At 67.6% G+C, this 18,309-nt stretch overlaps 3 protein-coding genes across 6 annotated transcripts in view; 1 reads left to right on the plus strand and 2 right to left on the minus strand.

Moving 5' to 3' along the window:
* AKT1 (AKT serine/threonine kinase 1) overlaps positions 1–2,968 on the plus strand; it is a 29,898-nt gene extending 26,930 nt beyond the window's left edge. For all 4 annotated transcript variants that reach the window (XM_055132642.1, XM_055132641.1, XM_055132640.1 and 1 more), the window contains exons 4-14: positions 359–470; positions 552–699; positions 812–943; positions 1,023–1,088; positions 1,367–1,435; positions 1,503–1,628; positions 1,709–1,837; positions 1,923–2,137; positions 2,209–2,296; positions 2,375–2,477; positions 2,585–2,968. In XM_055132642.1, the coding sequence (XP_054988617.1) occupies positions 359–470; positions 552–699; positions 812–943; positions 1,023–1,088; positions 1,367–1,435; positions 1,503–1,628; positions 1,709–1,837; positions 1,923–2,137; positions 2,209–2,296; positions 2,375–2,477; positions 2,585–2,664 (1,268 nt within the window). In that variant the 3' untranslated portion in view covers positions 2,665–2,968. The remainder of the gene's footprint in view (positions 1–358; positions 471–551; positions 700–811; positions 944–1,022; positions 1,089–1,366; positions 1,436–1,502; positions 1,629–1,708; positions 1,838–1,922; positions 2,138–2,208; positions 2,297–2,374; positions 2,478–2,584) is intronic.
* A 1,281-nt stretch (positions 2,969–4,249) lies between these two features.
* Positions 4,250–5,953, minus strand: SIVA1 (SIVA1 apoptosis inducing factor). The gene is made up of 4 exons (XM_004603606.2): positions 5,790–5,953; positions 5,130–5,324; positions 4,823–4,979; positions 4,250–4,393 (listed from the first exon to the last, which is right to left on the minus strand). Exons 1-4 carry the CDS (start codon positions 5,905–5,907, stop codon positions 4,336–4,338), a joined length of 528 nt encoding a protein of 175 aa, XP_004603663.2. The 5' UTR covers positions 5,908–5,953; the 3' UTR covers positions 4,250–4,335.
* A 4,122-nt stretch (positions 5,954–10,075) lies between these two features.
* Positions 10,076–18,206, minus strand: ADSS1 (adenylosuccinate synthase 1). The gene is made up of 13 exons (XM_055133972.1): positions 17,970–18,206; positions 15,974–16,076; positions 14,802–14,864; positions 14,670–14,720; positions 14,524–14,590; positions 13,645–13,752; positions 13,496–13,577; positions 12,944–13,070; positions 12,664–12,818; positions 11,430–11,554; positions 10,767–10,864; positions 10,359–10,508; positions 10,076–10,291 (listed from the first exon to the last, which is right to left on the minus strand). Exons 1-13 carry the CDS (start codon positions 18,156–18,158, stop codon positions 10,239–10,241), a joined length of 1,371 nt encoding a protein of 456 aa, XP_054989947.1. The 5' UTR covers positions 18,159–18,206; the 3' UTR covers positions 10,076–10,238.
* Positions 18,207–18,309: the final 103 nt, after the last annotated feature.

Genomic DNA, 18,309 nt, shown 5'->3' on the forward strand with positions numbered 1-18,309 from the left:
GGGCCCCCATTGTCCCCCCCGTTTAGGTGCCTGTGCTCCCAGTATGTTCGTGCTCCAGGTGTGACCACACTCCAAGTGGGCGTGTGCTCCTGCTGTGCCTGTGCTCCCAGTGTTCCTGTGTTTCTGATGTGTGTGCTCTTGGTGTGCGTGTGTTCCGGGTGTGCATGTGCCCCCGATGTGTGTGCCCAGCCGTGCGTGTGCGCCGGCTGTGCATGTATCCCAGGTGTGTATGTTCTAGGAGTTACATGTTCCAGGTGTGCATGTTATAGGCGTGTGCTCCCGGGCCCGCCTTCCTCCCTGTGGGCACGCTGGGCCCTGCGGGTGGGCCGGCGCCGGCACTCATGTGCCCACCCCCCAGAGTGCCAGCTGATGAAGACGGAGCGGCCACGGCCCAACACCTTCATCATCCGCTGCCTGCAGTGGACCACCGTCATCGAGCGCACGTTCCACGTGGAGACCCCCGAGGAGCGGTAGGTGGGCTGCAGGGGGGGCCCCGAGCACGTGACCTGTGCCCCCGGGGCTGGGCAGGGTCTCACCTGCCCCCCTCACAGGGAGGAGTGGACGACGGCCATCCAGACGGTGGCTGATGGGCTGAAGAAGCAGGAGGAGGAGATGATGGACTTCCGGTCGGGGTCCCCCAGCGACAACTCGGGGGCCGAGGAGATGGAGGTTTCGCTGGCCAAGCCCAAGCACCGCGTGGTGAGCCCCGGGGTCACGGGGTCCCCACGGGTGGCCTGGCCGAGTGAGGCTGAGGCCAGTGTCCCCGGCCTGCCTGGAGCTGCGCTGACCGAGGCCGACCTGCCGCCCCCAGACCATGAATGAGTTTGAGTACCTGAAGCTGCTGGGCAAAGGCACCTTCGGGAAGGTCATCCTGGTGAAGGAGAAGGCCACTGGCCGCTACTACGCCATGAAGATCCTGAAGAAGGAGGTCATCGTGGCCAAGGTGGGGCCTGGGCCGCGGCGGGCGGGCAGGCAGGTGGACGGGCCACGGGCTGCACGCTGCTCACTGCCCTGGCTTCCAGGACGAGGTGGCCCACACGCTCACAGAGAACCGGGTCCTGCAGAACTCCCGGCACCCGTTCCTGACCGTGAGTAGCCCAGAGCCGGCCTCTTCTCTGGGCTCCGCTGTGGGTGGGGGCGGCAGGCCCTCCGGGAGTGGACAGGAGGCAGTGAGCAGGTTCTGCCGCCCCTCCCATCCTGACTCCTGGCCTAAGGGGTCCCTGCCGTGGGGAGCTGGGCCCAGGGGCATGCCCGGGGGATCAGCGAGCCGTGAGTGCCAGGCTGCTGGGGGCGGGGCGGAGGTCCCCAGCCTTCCTGGGTGGGGCCGCCCTTCTCACAGGCCTGGCCTGAGCGCCGCGCCTTGCAGGCCCTCAAGTACTCCTTCCAGACCCACGACCGGCTCTGCTTCGTCATGGAGTACGCCAACGGGGGCGAGGTAGGTTCGGGGGGCTGGGGCGGTGCGGGGGGCGGGGGCGTCTGTGGCTCACCCTGCCTCCCCGCAGCTCTTCTTCCACCTGTCCCGGGAGCGTGTGTTCCCCGAGGACCGGGCGCGCTTCTACGGCGCCGAGATCGTGTCGGCCCTGGACTACCTGCACTCGGAGAAGAATGTGGTCTACCGGGACCTCAAGGTGGGCGGAGCGGGCGGGAAACAGTAGTCTACGGGACCCCAGGGTGGGCCGGGGCCTGACTGCCGCCGCCCGCCGGACAGCTGGAGAATCTCATGCTGGACAAGGACGGCCACATCAAGATCACCGACTTCGGGCTGTGCAAGGAGGGCATCAAGGACGGAGCCACCATGAAGACCTTCTGCGGGACCCCCGAGTACCTGGCCCCCGAGGTGCGCTGTGGGGGCGGGGCTGGCCCAGGGCCCCGCCCGCCGTGCCCCGCGAGGCTCCCATGTCCCCCGTGTCCTGCGCCCGCAGGTGCTGGAGGACAACGACTACGGCCGGGCAGTGGACTGGTGGGGGCTGGGCGTGGTCATGTACGAGATGCTGTGCGGCCGCCTGCCCTTCTACAACCAGGACCACGAGAAGCTCTTCGAGCTCATCCTCATGGAGGACATCCGCTTCCCGCGCACGCTGGGGCCCGAGGCCAAGTCCCTGCTGGCCGGGCTGCTCAAGAAGGACCCCAAGCAGAGGTGGGCTCCTGCAGCCGGCGGGGGGGGCGGGGGGGCGGAGGGGCGGGGCTGGCACGGAGCTGTCCCTGCAGACTGGGTGGCGGCTCGGAGGACGCCAAGGAGATCATGCAGCACCGCTTCTTCGCCGGCGTCGTGTGGCAGGACGTGTACGAGAAGAAGGTGGGACCCCGGGGCCAGCTCAGGACGTGCTGCCTGCGCCCCCCCGGCCTGAGCCCTGACCCGCCCCCTCTCCCCTAGCTCAGTCCGCCCTTCAAGCCTCAGGTCACGTCCGAGACGGACACCAGGTATTTCGATGAGGAGTTCACAGCCCAGATGATCACCATCACGCCACCCGACCAAGGTGGGCCGGGAGCCCGGAAGGCTGAGCTTCCCGGGAGCAGTCCCGGGAGGGCGGGGTGTCGGGTGGGATCTGCACCCCTCCCTGGCCTGAGCACGCTGTCCCCGCAGATGACAACATGGAGTGTGCGGACAGCGAGCGCAGACCCCACTTCCCCCAGTTCTCCTACTCGGCCAGCGGCACGGCCTGAGGCGGCCGTGGGGAGCCCACCGGGGCTTCTTAATTTATTTCAGCGTCTCCTGATGAGGTGCCAGGGCCGGGGGCGACTGACTGAGCCCAAGGGCCTGGGCCCCCCGCCAGGCCGGCAGGACGCACTGGGGTTTCCAGTGACAGGGACCCCTGCCCCCCGCACAGCATTGTCCTGCCAGCGCTACCCCCACCCCGTGCCCCTGCCCGCCGCTGCGCCGCATACGGTGTTTTTACATTCAACTTGACTATTTTTACTATTATAGGAAACTTTCCCTCCAAATTCTTCAATAAAAATTGCTTTTCAACCTTGTGGCTTGTCTTGCTGGGAAGGGAGTGTCTGACGCTGGGGGTGACCTTGGGGCGAGCCTGTCAGTCAGAGGGCCTGGGGCGGGTGCCCAGCAGCTGGGGGCCAACCTGGAAGGGACCCCCAGTGGGTGTCCCCAGGCGTGGGCACCACCCTGCTGGGCAGGATGCACCAAGGGCGCCCTCTGGTGGTACCGGGAGGACCTGCTTCCCATGTGTGGACACCGGGCTGGAGCCAGTGGGCCCACAGCAGGGACAGTCTCACAGTGGCCCCTTCTGTTCGGGACATGCCCTGCTGTGCTCAGGCTGGTCACGTCACGGGCCGGAGATCAGGGTACCCAGCCTGTGGCGGGGACACAGGCTTGGCACCGTGTTCGCAGCAGAGTGGGGACCTCCCCAGGCTGCCCCACAGCAGGGAGGCCTGGGTGAAGGGCTGGGCTTCAGTGGGAGGGAGAAGGTTCTGGAGCTAGTGCTGGCTTGTGGCAGGATGGGGGCTCGTCCACGTTAAGTCCAGGGCCATGTGTTCACAGAGAGCAGGACCTGGCAGGGCCCAGAAGCAGCCGTGCTGTCCCTCGGCCTCTGCCCACCAGTGGACGCGGTCAGGAGTCAGAGTCCAGGGCAGGCGGGGGCCCAAGCACCTGGGTCTGGAGACAGGGGGTGCACGGCCAGAGCCTCTAGCCTGGCCTCTACTGAGTGGCCCTCAGGCTGGGAGGGACGGACTGCTCCAGCCTCACTCCTGGCGGGGCCCAGGGGCCATGTGGGAGCAGCACCTCCCTGTCCCTGCAACCGTCCCCTTGCTGCCCAGGTCCCGGCCCCCCACGCGCAGCCCTTCTGGGCAGCTCCCCCACATTCTTACCTCAGAGCTGGCCTTCAGCTGGGGCCTCACTCAGCGGCTTCCAGAGGTGTGATGGGGGACTCGTGCCCGTGTATGTGCGCCCGGGCACGAGCCACGTGTGACCACACGCCATGGGTCCCTCACGGTGGCCACTTACACTCTCCACCCACTGCCCCCAGACCCCGTGAGCACATGCTCTGAGTGCATCAGGGACCATGAGCATCTTTCCAGGGCTCTGGGGTCTCAGGGCAGGGGGCTCCTGGAAGACTGCCCAGGCGAGAGGGACACGCCCAGCTGGGAAGATCCTGTCCCCATCAGAGGCCCCTGCACCTCTGCTGGCTAGCGTCTCACCGCCCCAGATCTGGCCCCCTAAGAGAGACGGGTGATCTCTGGAGCCCGAGCCCTGGGGGTCCCTCACCGCCGCACGCACACAGCACACAGCAAGGCCTTGTGTCCAAATAGCATGTTTATTCGCCCGCACTCAGAAACGCAAAACATAAAACAGATGCCCCCCCGCCCACAGCACGTAGCGGCTCAGCCTTCGAACATGACGCAGCTGGCACACAGCAGCTTCTCGGGGACATCACCGCCACTGCAAAGACAGGACAGAGGAGCTGGCAGGGGTAGTCCCGGGCAACCCTCAGGTGAGAAGAGGGAACGCGCCGGGCGCGGCCAGCGCTGGAGCCGGGGAGGGCCGGGTCCAGCTGAGGCTGGCGAAGAAGGGCGGCCAGAGACCGCGGCACAAGGGCCAGGCGCAGCCCCGGGCAGGGCGGCAGGCGGGAGGACCGGCTGCCCGGGAAACACAGTGGGGGTGCTCCTGGCAGCCTTTCAGAGCCCCTAGTGAGGAGCCACAGAAGACTCTCCTCTCCCTGCTTCTCATTGCTCAGGAGAGCAGACCCAGGTCAGGGGGTACAGTGGGGGCCCCGCAGCCCCATCACCTCACCCTGCTGAGACCTGGCATCCAGGGGCGAGGGGGACCACCCCACCCCGCTGCTGGGCCGGCAGAGCCCCCCGCACTTACTCCACGAGGGCGCAGAGAGCGCAGGTGGGCGCTCCGCAGCTGGCACAGGCGCGCACGCAGCTGGCACACAGGGCGCGCTCGCACTGCCCGCACACCGCCTTCCCGACCAGGGCGTGCACGCACGAGGCGCAGCCCCCGGACACGGCACCCAGGGGGTCTGTGGAAAGCAAAGGGCCGTCAGCCCCAGGCCCCCCGCCCCGCCCCCCAGTCTCGGTTCTGGTCCACCCGGACGCTGCCGTGGGGCGGTGGCGGGATACGGGACCCTGGGCTGGACTGCCGAAGCCTGGCCAGGGCCCGGCGCCCTCACCCGTGTCCGAGGCCTGCGCGGGGCGCCTGATCAGCCGCCCGTCGGGTCCGATCAACATCTGACCGCGCGCGGCGCGCGGGGTCCTGGTGGGGCCGGGCTTCGGGGATTCGGGCAGGTCCACCACGGCGCAGCTGTCCTCCCACGCGTGGTCCGCGCAGGCCTGGGCGCCGCGCAGCAGGAGTTGCTGGGTCTTCTCTGGGGAGGAGAGGCCACGTCTGAGCACCGCGCTGCCCACGGCCCGGGCTGTGCAGTCGCTGCGCCCCGGAGGCCGCGACCAGCCCCACCCCCGCCACACAGCGCCCGGCCACCCTGGGCACCCTCGGACCCACAGCCGAGCAGAGGCGCTGCTCCTGCTCACGCGAGGGAAGACGGGCCACCAGAGGCCGGCCGGGCGCTGACCGCACTGCCCCTCCCGCTCCGCGTCCGCCGGGCACGCGCGGCCCCACCGCCCGGGCCCGCCCCTCTCCGCGCCCTGCGGGCCGCCCGAGGGCGCAGCGGGCAGCAGCGCGACCCCGACACTCGGCCGGCGGGACGCGGGCCGGCCGGGGAGGCCCTGCCCGTCGGGTCCGGCGCGGGCAACAAGAGGCCGGGGGGCTCCGCGAGCCCCCAGCGCCGGCCGCCTGGCGGGGGCGGCGGGGAGGCCGGCGGGCGCGCACTCACCGAAGATGGCCCGCGAGTAGCGCTCGGAGCACACGCCACGGCTCAGCTCCCGCACGCCGACGCGGACCTTGAGCTGCAGCGGGGCCGCGTCCGCGAAGGGACAGCCCCGCTTGGGCATGGCCGCGGCCGGGCAGCGGCGCGGCGTCCCGTGACGTCCGAGTCGCGCGCCAAGCCGCGGGGCGGGGCTCGAGCCGGGCACGGCGCGGGATAGGCCGGGCGCCGGGAGCGGGGCGGGACTTGCGCTCAGCGCCCGGCGGGATAGGCCGGGGCCGTCCGAGGCGGCGCGCGCGTCCGTGGGCGGGGCCAACGGGCGCGGGAAGCCGCGGAGGCCTTGGAGGGTCTGGGGGGCGCCCGGCGGCAGCCGTGGGGCACGGAGGGGCCCGTTCGAAGGCGGTACGGGACAGACAAGGGTCAGCGTGGAGCGGGGTTCGAAGGAGGCACGGCTAGGGACAGTCTGGGAATCCGGGGCGAGAAGCTGCGGCGCGGGAAATCACCACAGGAGGCGGGGCTCCCGCCCGGGCGGAACCGGCAGCGCGGGAGAAAACCCGGAAGTGAGCGGGTCGGAGGGTTAAGCTGGGAACACGGTGGGGCGGACCCTTGGGGACCTTGCACGGGATAGGCCGGAGGCCAAGCTGGGGCGGGACTCGTGCGAGACGTGGCGTGTGATAGGCCGGGGGGACGGCAGGAGGCGGGAGTGGTGGGTGGTCCCGGAAGAGTTATAGTTCAGCTTTTTTTTTTTTCCTGTTTTTGGATTCCTAAACGGAAATGGGAGTTGGTGTTTTTCTGTTCAGTCACCCAGAGGACAAGGGGCCAGGGGAGGGCCCAGTGGCAGAGCTCCTGTCTAGCCAGCGTGGGTCAGGCTTAGCAGCGTGGATTGTGCCTTGTGATGCTCACAGATGTTTTGTGCTACTCCAACGTGATGTCACACCAGCAGCCCCTCACACCGGGAGAGAGCCCCTCACGATGACCAGGCCCGAACAGTCACCAGGCCCCCGAGAGGTCCGCCAGGCAGAGATTGCTTCGTGGTGGTTTGAGAATTTCCTAAGAAGTCTCAAGCACGCTTGTTTGCCTGGGAGCGAGGGTCTCAGCTCAGTGGACAGCCCGAGTCTGAGTCCAGGCAAGGTCCTTACCCGTTCCTCATCACACTCTGCTTGGCTGTCAGCTCTCTTGTGAGCCGAAGCAAGCGAGCACAGCTGCAGTAGAGCAGCCAGATGTTAATCGGTTAACTGGGGACTGAGTTTGCTTGACGATGGCAGTGGACGACAGCTGTGCGGGCTCTTTCCCGGCAGCCTGGCCTTGGGGCGCCTCACCCCGCTCCCTTTCTGCAGCTGCCTGTGTTTCTGCTAACTTTGGATCACCTCATCACACATATGGGCTGATTCGTGACACGGCCACTGCGGGCCTGGGGCACGACTGGACTGCCACTCAAGCCCTTTTCTAGTTTAACACCAGCCCCAGGGAAACCCTAAGGGGCCAGGGGAGGGCCCAGGGGTGGTCTGGGGGGACAAGCTGACAACTTCTCAGGCTGCTAACATGGGAATAAATCCCTCCCCCAGCTCTGGCCAAGCCACTCGCACAGGGAGAAGCTGGGTTCTATAATACAATGGGCACCACGTTGGGGTCTTCTGTGGCGGCTCACAGTCCCTCAGCCGAGCCCCAGGGCACCCAAGCAAGCTGACACAGTCACAGGCACACGGAGCACATGAGCAGGCACGTCCCCCAGCCCTCGCCTGCGTCTATGTGGGAACACACCCTTGGTTTGCTTAATCACAAAGAGACAAAATTCCCGATTTGAGTTTGTTTGGTTTTTGCAGGGGTACACAGTGGTGCTCAGAGATTACTCCTTTTTAATATTTTTGGGTTTGGGGGCTACACCTGGCTTTGCTCAGGACTTACTCCTGAGGAATCACTCTTGCACTTAGGGATCACTCCTGGCAAACTGGGGGTCTATGTGGGGTGCTGGGGATCAAACCCAGGTCAGCCACATGCTAGGCAAATACCCTGCCCACCATTCCAGCCCCAGAGATCACTCCTGTCGGTGCTCAGGAGACCAGACAGGAACTGAACCCGGGTCAGTCGCATGCAAGGCAAGTGCCCTACCTACTGTCCTATCACTCTGGCCCTGAGTTTTGTTCTTCCTGTTTCAAGTCTAGGTAAGTTTTGAGATATTTCTCTGTGTTCAGGGGCTGGAGAGATGGGACGGCGGGTAGAACACTTGCAGGCGACTGACCCAGGCTGATCCCCAGCACCCCATATGGTTCCTTAGCCCTGTCAGGAGTGATTCCTGAGTGCAGATCCAGGGGTAACCCCTGAGCATCGCCAGGTTGGCCACAAAACAAAAAGTTAAGTTACAAACACTTAGGAAGAAAACATTTCTGTGTTCAGAAAGGCCCCCACACAGGCTGCAGCAAGACTTCCTGATCAGAGCGCGTGTTGCTGACCTGCAAACCCACTACCTGGCTGGGGCTGCTGGGACAGAGGGCTCAGGTGTGAGTCAGACCAACAACTTCGGGGAGCAGCGTGGCCCCCGGGATCCTGGCGTTGAGTTCTCCGTGTGCCTGTGTCCTGACTCTCCGAAGCACAAGTGTATGCTGCACTGGGCCAGCCCTGTGGCTTTTCAGGGGACTCTCCAGTTTGTTCATTTAGGGTTTGGCCACACCCTGCAGTGCTCAGGAGCCCAGGGCTGAGCTCAGCCTTCCCCGCTTCCTGGCCAGAGTGCTCTGTCTTAATGGAACCACACAGACTCAGCTGGGCTTGAGGAATTTGGGGTGGGGACATGATTATCTCACGCAGGCTCCGGCTCTGTGTCTGGCCCTCAGGGCGGTATTGAGGCGCAATCCTTGTCCCTGGGAGGGCAGGTATCACGGGCCACGGGGGTAGCCGCGAGCAAGGAGCCTACCCTGCGGGCAGGCAGGGCCCACACTCATGCAGAGCTTCCGTCACGAGGGGCAGGTGACCCGGCCAGCCAGCTTCTACGGCATCTGAAGTTGGTCCCGGGCCAGCACCCCGACCCCCAGGCCCTCAGGGACCCGGCCGGCAGGGAGGGCTTGATGAAAAGTGCTCCATCCGGGCACCCCCAGCACCAGCGTTTGGGGCAGCTCGCATCTCAGCCTGTCGGTTGGGTATTAGAGGTGTCGGCTTCTCACAGCGTTCACACTGTGGTAGCCAAGCCGTGTTGCACCCCGGCCCTGCCTTAGCAGCACCCCCAAGTACAGCCCCAGGCAGGAGGAGCACCCCCAAGTCCCACCCTGGCCCAAGGAGCACCTCTGAGTACCAGCCCTGAATACCACCCTGGCCTGAGGAGCACCCCCCAAGTCCTGCACTGGCCTGGAAGAGCACCCCAGCGTCCACCCTGGCCCAAGGAGAACCCCCAAGTACACCCTGGCCCGAGGAGCACCCCTGAGTCCCGCCCTGGGCAGGAGGAGCACCACTGAGTCCCATCCTGGCCTGAGGAGCACCCCTGAGTCCCGCCCTGGGCAGGGGAGCACCCCCGAGTCCACCCTGGGCAGGAGGAGCACCACTGAGTCCCATCCTCACCTGAGGAGCACCCCTGAATCCCGCCCTGGGCAGAGGAGCACCCCTGCAGTTCCAGGACTGCCCGTGCAGTACACTGGGCCCCCGCACTCCCCCTTGGCCACCCCAGGCCCTGCCCCCTATCTGTCTGCTTGTTCCTTGCTGACGTCGAGCTGAGCGTCACCTGGGCTGTACCTCAGGCTGTCCTGCTCTAGCGGGCCGCGTCCCGGGATGGAAGGCTGGGACCCACAGGAGAGATGAGCTTGTGAGAAAGGCCTCAGAGAAAGAGATTAAGTCACGGACTTGTCTTCCACCCGCGAACTAAAGCCAGCTGGTAAGCTGAATGGCACACGCAGGGTCCCAGCAGAGACCCCCAAGCAGGTTTCCTAGGGCGCGGGTGGGGGGCTGTGAGCAGGCACTCGGCCGCCAGCAGCTCCTCAGCAGAGGCCCAGCCTGGCTGGCTGCTCGAAGTGAGCCCCAGGCCCTCGCCCCAGGGCGCCCAGGGAGGCTGGGCGCAGCCACAGTTTCAGCCGGCCCAGGACAGTGATGTGCCCACAAGCCGGAGGCCTGGGGCACTCAAGGAGGAGCTGCCAGGCACCCCGGCTGTGCTTAGGGATCACTCCTGGTGGGCTCAGGGGACCAAACCCAGGTTGGCCTGTGCAAGCCAAGTGCCCTGCCCACTGGAACATCACGCAGGCCCGCCAACCCGGCATCATGGCAGAGGTGCCCTCCGGGCATCCCTGACCCACCAGAGCCTGAGTCCACACGACAAGGACAGGCCACCGGCATATTTATTAGTGACACGCAGCAGGGACAGAGATGCGAGCTCCGGGCCCCATGACTGACCAGCATGCAGGTGGGCGCCAGGGGTCCTCAGGCGCCCAGCCGGGTGTGCGGGGTGGGAAGGGACAGAAGCGGACGCCGCGTCCGGCTCAGCTAGAACAGCTGGATCATCGACTCCCTGGACTTGCCCACGCCGACCCACTTGACTGAAAGGCAAGAGGCGGGTCAGCCGCGGCAGGGCGCGCGGCGGGGCGGGGCGGGGCCGGGCCGCACCTGCCACGCCGACGTGGTTCTCCACAAAGCGGATGTAGTTCTGCGCCTGCGGGGGCAGGTCGGCCCACTTGCGCGCGCCCGTGGTGTCGGCCTTCCAGCCCGGCAGCGTCTCGTACTCCACCTCCACCTTCTGCAGGATCTCCTGGTTAGCTGGGGAGACACGAGGGGTGCCTGGGGTCGCCTCCCCGGCCTGGCCGCTGCTTCGCTCTCCGGGGGCGGGTCATCTCGGTCTCTGGCCGCAACCAGGACCCTGGACCCTGCCATCTGCACGCACCCGCCCGGGGATGCTGAAGGACCTCGAGGGGTCTGTGCCCCCGACAGGCACCAAGCCCGGCCTTGGCACCTTCAAGCAGGGCCCGGCGCCCTCTCAGCCTCCTGAGAGCGGGGCTCGTGCCTCGTCAGGCGTACCTGGGAAGTGGGGGATCCTCTTCCCGTTCAGCTTGTACGAGACACCCACTTTCAGTTCATCCAGGGCATCGAGGATGTCCAGCTTTGTCAAGGCCAGCCTGCCCAGAGCAGTGAGGGGCATGCTGCAGGCCCGGGCCCTTGGCTCCTGTCCCCCCGCACCCAAATGGCCCTCACCTCCCGTACCCCCATCCTGCGGCCCCCACCCCCTGGGCTGCATGAGGGTCTCAGGGAACCCAGCACTGCCCTTGCCTGGGATGGCCAGAGTGACCCCATGGCCGTGTCACCAGTGACCCTGGGCCTGTGGGGATGAACCGTGCTACCACACAACCTGTGCCCTGAGCGACCAACACTTACTTTGCTCGCCGAAGCTTCTCCAGCATCCCCTCGGCCCCCCGATGTCTGCTGCCCCACACACCCCCTAGGTGCCCGCCAAGGGACCCCACTTGGAAGGGAGTGAGGGCCACACTGGGTCACACCTGAGTGCAGTCAGCACCCCTCAGGCCCCCGTGAGACCTGGGTGGTCAGGGATGTGACCCACAGGTGGGCCAGAGTCCTGAGCCGCAGCTGGACTTGCCCGACAAGTCCATGCCCCATGTGTCCAGGGCGTGAGGAGGGCGCTGTGCCCACCCCCAGTCTCCCGCCCTGGGACCCACTGGAACTCACGCTGTGAAGCCATTGACCATGTGAGCATATCTGATAATGACCAGGTCCAGCCAGCCACAGCGTCTCTTCCTGCCTGTGGTCACCCCCCACTCGTGGCCCCGGTTCTGGAGCAGGTCCCCGATTTCCTGTCGGAGAGCAGCGGCATCATACCAGCCCTGGCTCGGCCCGGCCCCCTCGAGACCTGGCACCTGAGTGGTCGGCGACATAGCCCACCAGGCCCCCCAGATGGCCTGAGAGCCGCAGAACCAACCTGAGAGTCCGGTGGGTGAGGAGGGGACTGGGCCCACACCCACTCTCCTGCCCTGGGGTGCCCGGCTTCCGCCCCTTCTCCCCTCCCCCTCTCACCTCCCCTCCTACACCCCTCTGCCTTCCCATCCTGCTCCCCTCTTCCCTTTCCTCTCCTACTCCCTGCCCCGCCCCTTCCTGCCTCCCTCTCTCCTCCCTTCCCCTCCTCCCCATGTCCTCTCTCTCCCTACCCCCTACCCTCCCCTTTAGGGGACCCTGGACCCCAACAAGTCCGCTGCTGCCTCCTGACTTCCACTTGCCCCCAGTGGCTTGTACTTGTGGGGGCTCTGTGAAGACAGGTTCCACGCTGGGGGGTCCCGGGGACACCGTGAGCCTGGCTCACCTTTCCAGCTCAGGTAAGAGCAGCGGGCAGCAGGGCCCCTCTCCAAGCACTCCCCGCGAAGCCTCTGCATGTTCCCAGAAGGTGCACCTGGGCCCCGTTAAGCGCTCACACTCCCCTCTGGTCCGGCCGCCAGGGCCCGGCGTGGGCGGAAAGGATCCGCTGTGGTGTGCCCAGGGCACCGGGACAGCAGAGCGGGCGAGCTCTGAGGGCACCAGGCGCCGTGGGTGCAGCTGTGTGCACGTGGCAGGACTGCCTCTGGGCCCCGCTCGCCCCGCCTCCCTAATACCTCGCCCCTGCCAACGCCCCGCCCCTCCTGTGCCCTCCCCTCCCGCGCCCCGCCCAACCATGCCCCGCCGCCCCACCCCGCATGCTCCGCCCCTGTATGCCCCGCCCCTCCAGGTGCCCCACCCCCTGTGTGCCCTGCCTGTCACATGCTCTGCCCCTCCTATGCCCCACCTCTCCCGATGCTCCACCCCCTGTATGCCCTGCCTGTCACATGACCATCTCTCCCGACGCCTCGCCCCTGTATGCCCCGCCCCTTCTGTGCCCTGCTTCTCCCGGAGCCTCGACCCACCCCTCGCAACACTCCCCGCCTTAAGTGCTCACATTGATCTGCTCGGTGGGGAAGGCCCCGATGCCCACGCGGGTGGTGTAGGCCTTCACCACACCGTAGACCTCGCCCACGTTCTGGGGGGGGATGCCCAGGCCCGTGCACACGCCGCCCACTGTGCAGTTGGAGGATGTCACGAAGGGGTAGGTTCCTGCGGGACAGGGGCACCCCGGCAAGTCATGGGGTGGTCCCGCGCTGAGAGCCTCCCCCGCGAAATGAGACTGGGCGGGTCGCGGCACAGCGCCCCTGGAATGCGCCCACCGGGCCAGGACCCACCGAAGTCGATGTCCAGAAGCGCAGCATTGGCGCCTTCCACGAGGATTTTCTTGGGCGGGCCGTGGAGCGCCTCGTACATGAAGTAGACGCCGTCCCGGACCATGGGGCGGATCCGCTCCGCGAAGCCCTGCGCGGGCAGAGCCGCCCTGAGCGGGGGCGGGGCCTCTGCGGCCCCCCGCCCTCCCACTGGGCGTCCTGACTGCGCCGGCCCCTCCGGCCCCAAGCCCTGAAACCCGGGCCTGGTCTGGCAACGTGCCAGGGGCTTGGCCAGCCCGGCCTCTGAGCATGGGGCGGCTGTGGGCACACCTGTCCACTGCCGTCCCGCCTTCATGGCAGTGCCCCTGAACTCAGTGACCAGGCCTAAGAACCTTCTGGAAGGGCTGTAGCTGTCCGTAATCTGTGCTCGCCCATGGGCCCTCTGGGCTTCAGCGGCCAGACGCCCTGACGTCCAGTCCTGCACTGGACACCGCGTAGAAGCTCCCCCCAGCAGAGGCCCCAGTGGCCAGGAGGGCAGCCCCGAGGGGCGGCCCGGCCCGTGAGCGCCCCACTCGCCTTGAGCTTTTTGAGCTGCGCTTCCACATCAATCTCCAGCGTGGGGAACATGGACTGGTGCTGGCGGGCCAGGCTCTTGAACCTGCGGGCGGACTGTGAGCCGGGGGACCCCGCCCCCCGCCCCCCGCCCCGCCCTGCCCCGCGGCCACCTGGTGGAGAAGTCCTCAAAGTCGGACAGCAGGTCGCAGATGCGCAGGCCCGTGCGCGCGGCCTTGGACGAGTAGGCGGGCCCGATGCCCCTCCTGGTGGTGCCGATGCTGAAAGAGGGGGCGGGGCACGGGCTGCGCGCTGCTGCATCTGCTTCCGGCAGAACCCAGTGCGCACTCTGTGCGCATGTGCAAACATCTGTGCGCGCACATGGGCTGGCACGCGTGTGCACCATAACTGAGTATGGCTGGTCACTGTACCATGTGCACATGCGGGAGTACTCCAGTGTCATGTGTGAGTACCTCGTCTGTTTGAGTGTACTGTGTGTAACACGTGAGAGCACTATGTCATGCACTCATGCATGCATGAGTACTGTGTGCCAAGCAAGCATTGTGTACAAGGTGTCACGTGTGAACATGCCTGTGCATAGTGGGTGACAGGTGTGGCCACATGGGAATACTGTTATGTGTGGCCACATGTGCGTACTGGGTGTCATGTGTCACATGTGTGTCATATGTGGGTAGAGTGTCCATATGGATACATGAGTACTGGGTGTCATGTGGACACATGTGAGTATTGGGTGTCATGTGTGAATATGTGTCATGTGTGGACACGTGAATATTAGATGTCATGTGGGCACACGTGGGTACTGGGTTTGCTGCATGTAAGAATGCATGGCATATACATGTCATGTGTGTGTCACTGTTCACTCCATCCCACACAGATTCTTCCATCTTGGGGACGGATGCGGGAACCCCGGGATCTAGGGCTGGGGGCCATGGGTGGCCCTGGAGAGGGGCGCCCTCTGGGCTTGGGGACCCCGTGTCCGCCCTTCACGCGCCAGGTCTGTTTTGGAGGGGCTGGGGGTCCCGCCTGCTCACTTCTTGCCCTCCTGGGCCTGGCGCTGCGCCTCCTGCAGGCCGTCCACTGCCTGGTGAAAGTCAAACACTGCGGCAGGGACACGGGGTCAGCGGCCAGCTGGGCTTCGGCCTCGCAGCCTCTGGCCCCAGCACCGGGCGGGACTCACCGAGGTGGGCGCGGTCCGAGATGATGAGCCTCTTCTCCCAGTCCTTCAGACCTGTGGGCACATGCCCGCTCGCCAGCGCCCACAGGACCCCCCACCCCGTCCCTCCTGCTGCTGCCGGGCCCCGGGACCCACCTTTCTTCTCGTTCTTCTCGGCCTCTTCGAACAAGCCCGGCAGGTGCACCACCACGCCATTCCCTGTGAGCAGGGGCCGGCCTGAGCACTGAGGGCCGAGCACTGCGGACACCCAGAGGCGCCCCTCCGCCCACTGAGTTCGGTGCTGCTGAAGCAACCGATACAGGCAGCCGGGGAGGGTCGGGGTGAAGGGCCGGGCCTTGGTGGGAAGGCGGGAAGGTGCGGGGCAGGTGCTGGGGCAGGGCAGGACTGGGGGCTGTGCCCGAGCCCTGGCACGTCGTGGCACCGGTCATGTCTGTGCCTTTCCCAGCGACGCGGGGCCCCTGCAAAACCAGGCAGTGGGCAGGGGCACTTTCCCGGGCAAACCCTCAGCCCCAGCCACAGCCCCCAGCAGAGAAGGAAGGCAGCGGGGCCACCGCCGCCCCTGTTCCTCAGGCCGCCCTGGGGCCCGGGTCAGCAGTGCTGGGAGGCAGATGGACACGTCCAGGTGGGGGAGGCGCCAGCTGACCCAAGCACAAAAGGTCACCAAAATGCCACGGCGTCCTGCTGCGGCCACGTGGTCGGGCTGGGGGGCAGCTGTGCTGGCTCTGTCACGTCCTGTGCCCTGCTCCCTGGGGACCGCTGCTCAGAGGGGGCACAGCGCCCTCCCGTGAGAGGCCCGGCCCCAGCAGACCCGACATGGTTCTGTACAGAACTGCCGGCCCAGGCCCTGGGGGCCGACCTCCGTCATCCCTGGCTACCCGGGAGGGCGGGACACACAAGGGGCCCTGCTGACTCCTGGAGAGAGACAGACGGAGAGAGAGGAAGGACAGAGGGACGTAGAGAGACAGAGGGACAGATGGAGAGAGAGAGATGGTGAAAACAGGTGGAAAGAGATGGAGAAATGAAGAGATAGACGGAAAGGGATGGAAAGAAGCGGAAAGAGAGAGATGGAGAGAGACAAGAGAACAGAGACAGGGAAGAGAGGGAGCGAGGGAGAGAGGGAGAAGGAGAGAAGGAGGGAGGAAGAGAGAGATGGAGGGAGAGGGAGGAAGGGAGAAAGGGAGAGAGAGAGGGAGGGAGAGAGGGAGGGGGAGAGAGATGGAGGGAGAGAGGGAGGAAGAGAGGGAGGGAGAGAGGGAGAGGGAAGGAGGGAGAGGTGAGCGGCGGAGGCAGGAGGGCCGGGCACTCACCGATGAAGGACACGGCCTTGGCGTTGATGATCCCGCTGGGCAGCAGGTGGAAGTCATACTCTTTGCCGTCCACCACCACCGTGTGACCCGCATTGTTGCCCCCCTGTGGGCAGAGGCTCCTGAGGGGCTGCAGGGGCTAGGCCAGGCCTCCCTTAGGGACAGAGCCCCCCGCCCCCCGGGGTCACCAGGCCCTGCAGTCCTGGGCTGCCCCCCCCACCTTCCGGAAGGGCCAGACCCAGCGCAGCCCCCACTGCCCTGTCCCCGCAGTCCCTGGCTACCTGCTCCTCCAGTGCGCCCACCACCCCGCTGCCCGCCTCCGGCACCCCCCCTGCATAGCCCTCCCCTCAGCCCTGCACTGCCCTGGCCCCCAAAGCTCCCCACCCCTCAGTCCCCCCACTGCCCCCAGGTGCCCTGGCATCTCGCCGCTCATGGGTGTGGGGTGCAGCTCTGCGACCGACAGACTCTGGGGCTTACTTGGCACCACTGGGCGCACAGCTGCCCGCGCCCTTCCCTGGGTGGGCATGGCCGCAGGCTGGAGCAGGGTCTCTGGCAGGGCCGAGGGGGGCCCAGCAGGGGCCCAGGGGTCTGCCGGAGGATGTGGATGTGGGGGCAGCAGAGGCGTGGGCTTCAGAGAACCCGAGTGCCCTCAGCCCCGCTCCTGCCAGGTGGGGCCACGAGACCAGCTCTGCCCGCCTCCTCCCTGCCGCCCCGGCGTGTTTGGGGTAAACACGGGCTCCTAGGAACGGAGGCCACAGGCCAGGAGCCGGGAGCCAGAGGCAGCGCTGAGATGCTCAAGGCAGGACACCCCCACCCTCTGCGCCCTGCCCGGGCCTGGGGCACAGGGACAGGCCTGTCCTGAGCACAGGTGTGTCCCGAGCGCGGCTCCTGCCGCCCCTGCCCCGCGGGAACAGCAGCGACCCCAGGGTCCTGGCACGACTGAGCAGCCGAGGCGCCCGCTGGGTCCCGGGAGGGCGTAGCCCCCACTGCGGCTCCCCCCCCCCCCCCCCCCCGGGGCTGTCCCGCAGGGCCCGGCTGCTGCTCTGGGAGGGTCCTGCCCCCAAGGTGGCCCGGGCAGGAGGCCCCGCGTGTGTCCGGATGGACCCCCAGCCCGCGCGCTTCTGCCGCTCCCACGCGCGCCGCACCCCCTCCACTCACCCAGCAAGCACACACGCGTGCATTCACCACCACCTTCCCGTCGCGCACCTCCCCTCCACTGACACTCCCTCGGGCGCCCTCCCAGGCAGCTCCCGGCCGAGGGGACTGTACGAGATCAGCCCGGCAGCCCCCACGCGACCCCAGGGGAGCCCCGGGACCCCGCCAGCCGGTGACGCGGGGCAGGTGTGAATAGTGCGCCCCCTGGCGGCGGCAGAGGCCGTGCAGGGCGGGGGGCGCGGGCTGGGGCCGCTCTGGCCTGGGGGTGGGAGGCAGGTGCAGCTGCGCGCATGTTCCTGCGGCCCCGGGGGTCGTCAGGCCGTCGGCCTCGGGGTGCCCAACTTTGGGCTTCGTCCACGCACTCAGAAGAGGCCACCCTCCCTCACGGCTGCCTCAGGACCCCGCGGGGCGGTGGAGGGCGCCCGAGGAGGGGCTGGGAGGGGGCGCCGGGGTGGGCGGGGCCGCGGGGAGCGCGTCCAGCGCCGCCTGCTGCCGGCCGGGCGCCGACCGCCCAGCCCTTGGTCACTCCGGGACAGCGGGCGGCACGGCCGGACAGGTCCCGGCGGCCCCCCAGCGCGAGGCCACTTCCGTCCCGGGGGATCCGGCAGGGCAGGGCGCGGGGCTCCTGGCGGTACCCCCTCCGAGCTCAGCCTGGCCCCTGCGAGGGTCAGCCCAGCGGCCGCCCCGCTGCCCGCCCCCGTCGCCGCCCTGGGGTCCACGGGCCCCTGCCTGCCCCTCTGCCCCGCGACGGGAGGGGAGGGTGCTGGGAGGCCCCACCCCGGGGTCAAGTGTCCCCAGCTCAGCGGCTGTATTTATAGCCCTGGCGGGAGGACGGGGCCCGCACCTGGCAGCGGCTGATGATGTCCGCGTCGGTGGCCAGCAGGTCCACCACCTTGCCCTTGCCCTCGTCCCCCCACTGCGCGCCCAGCACCACGGTCACCCGGGAGCCGCCGGCCGCGTCCTGCTGCAGCCGTCCGCGCTTGACGCCGCCCGCGCCGGGGGCGCGCTCGTTGGGGGCGCGGGTGCCCGACATGCCGCCGTCCGCGCCCGGGGCCGCGCGCCCGCCGCTAAAAGGCGCCACCCGGGGCGGGCCGGGGCGGGGCCGTGACGCCGGGACCCGCCCGCCGCGCCGGGCCGGGGGAGGGGTGGGGTCAGCCGAGCGCGCGGCATCCTCGGGCCCCCCG

This window comes from Sorex araneus, chromosome 3, assembly GCF_027595985.1.
Source record: "Sorex araneus isolate mSorAra2 chromosome 3, mSorAra2.pri, whole genome shotgun sequence".
Classification (NCBI taxonomy): domain Eukaryota; kingdom Metazoa; phylum Chordata; class Mammalia; order Eulipotyphla; family Soricidae; genus Sorex; species Sorex araneus.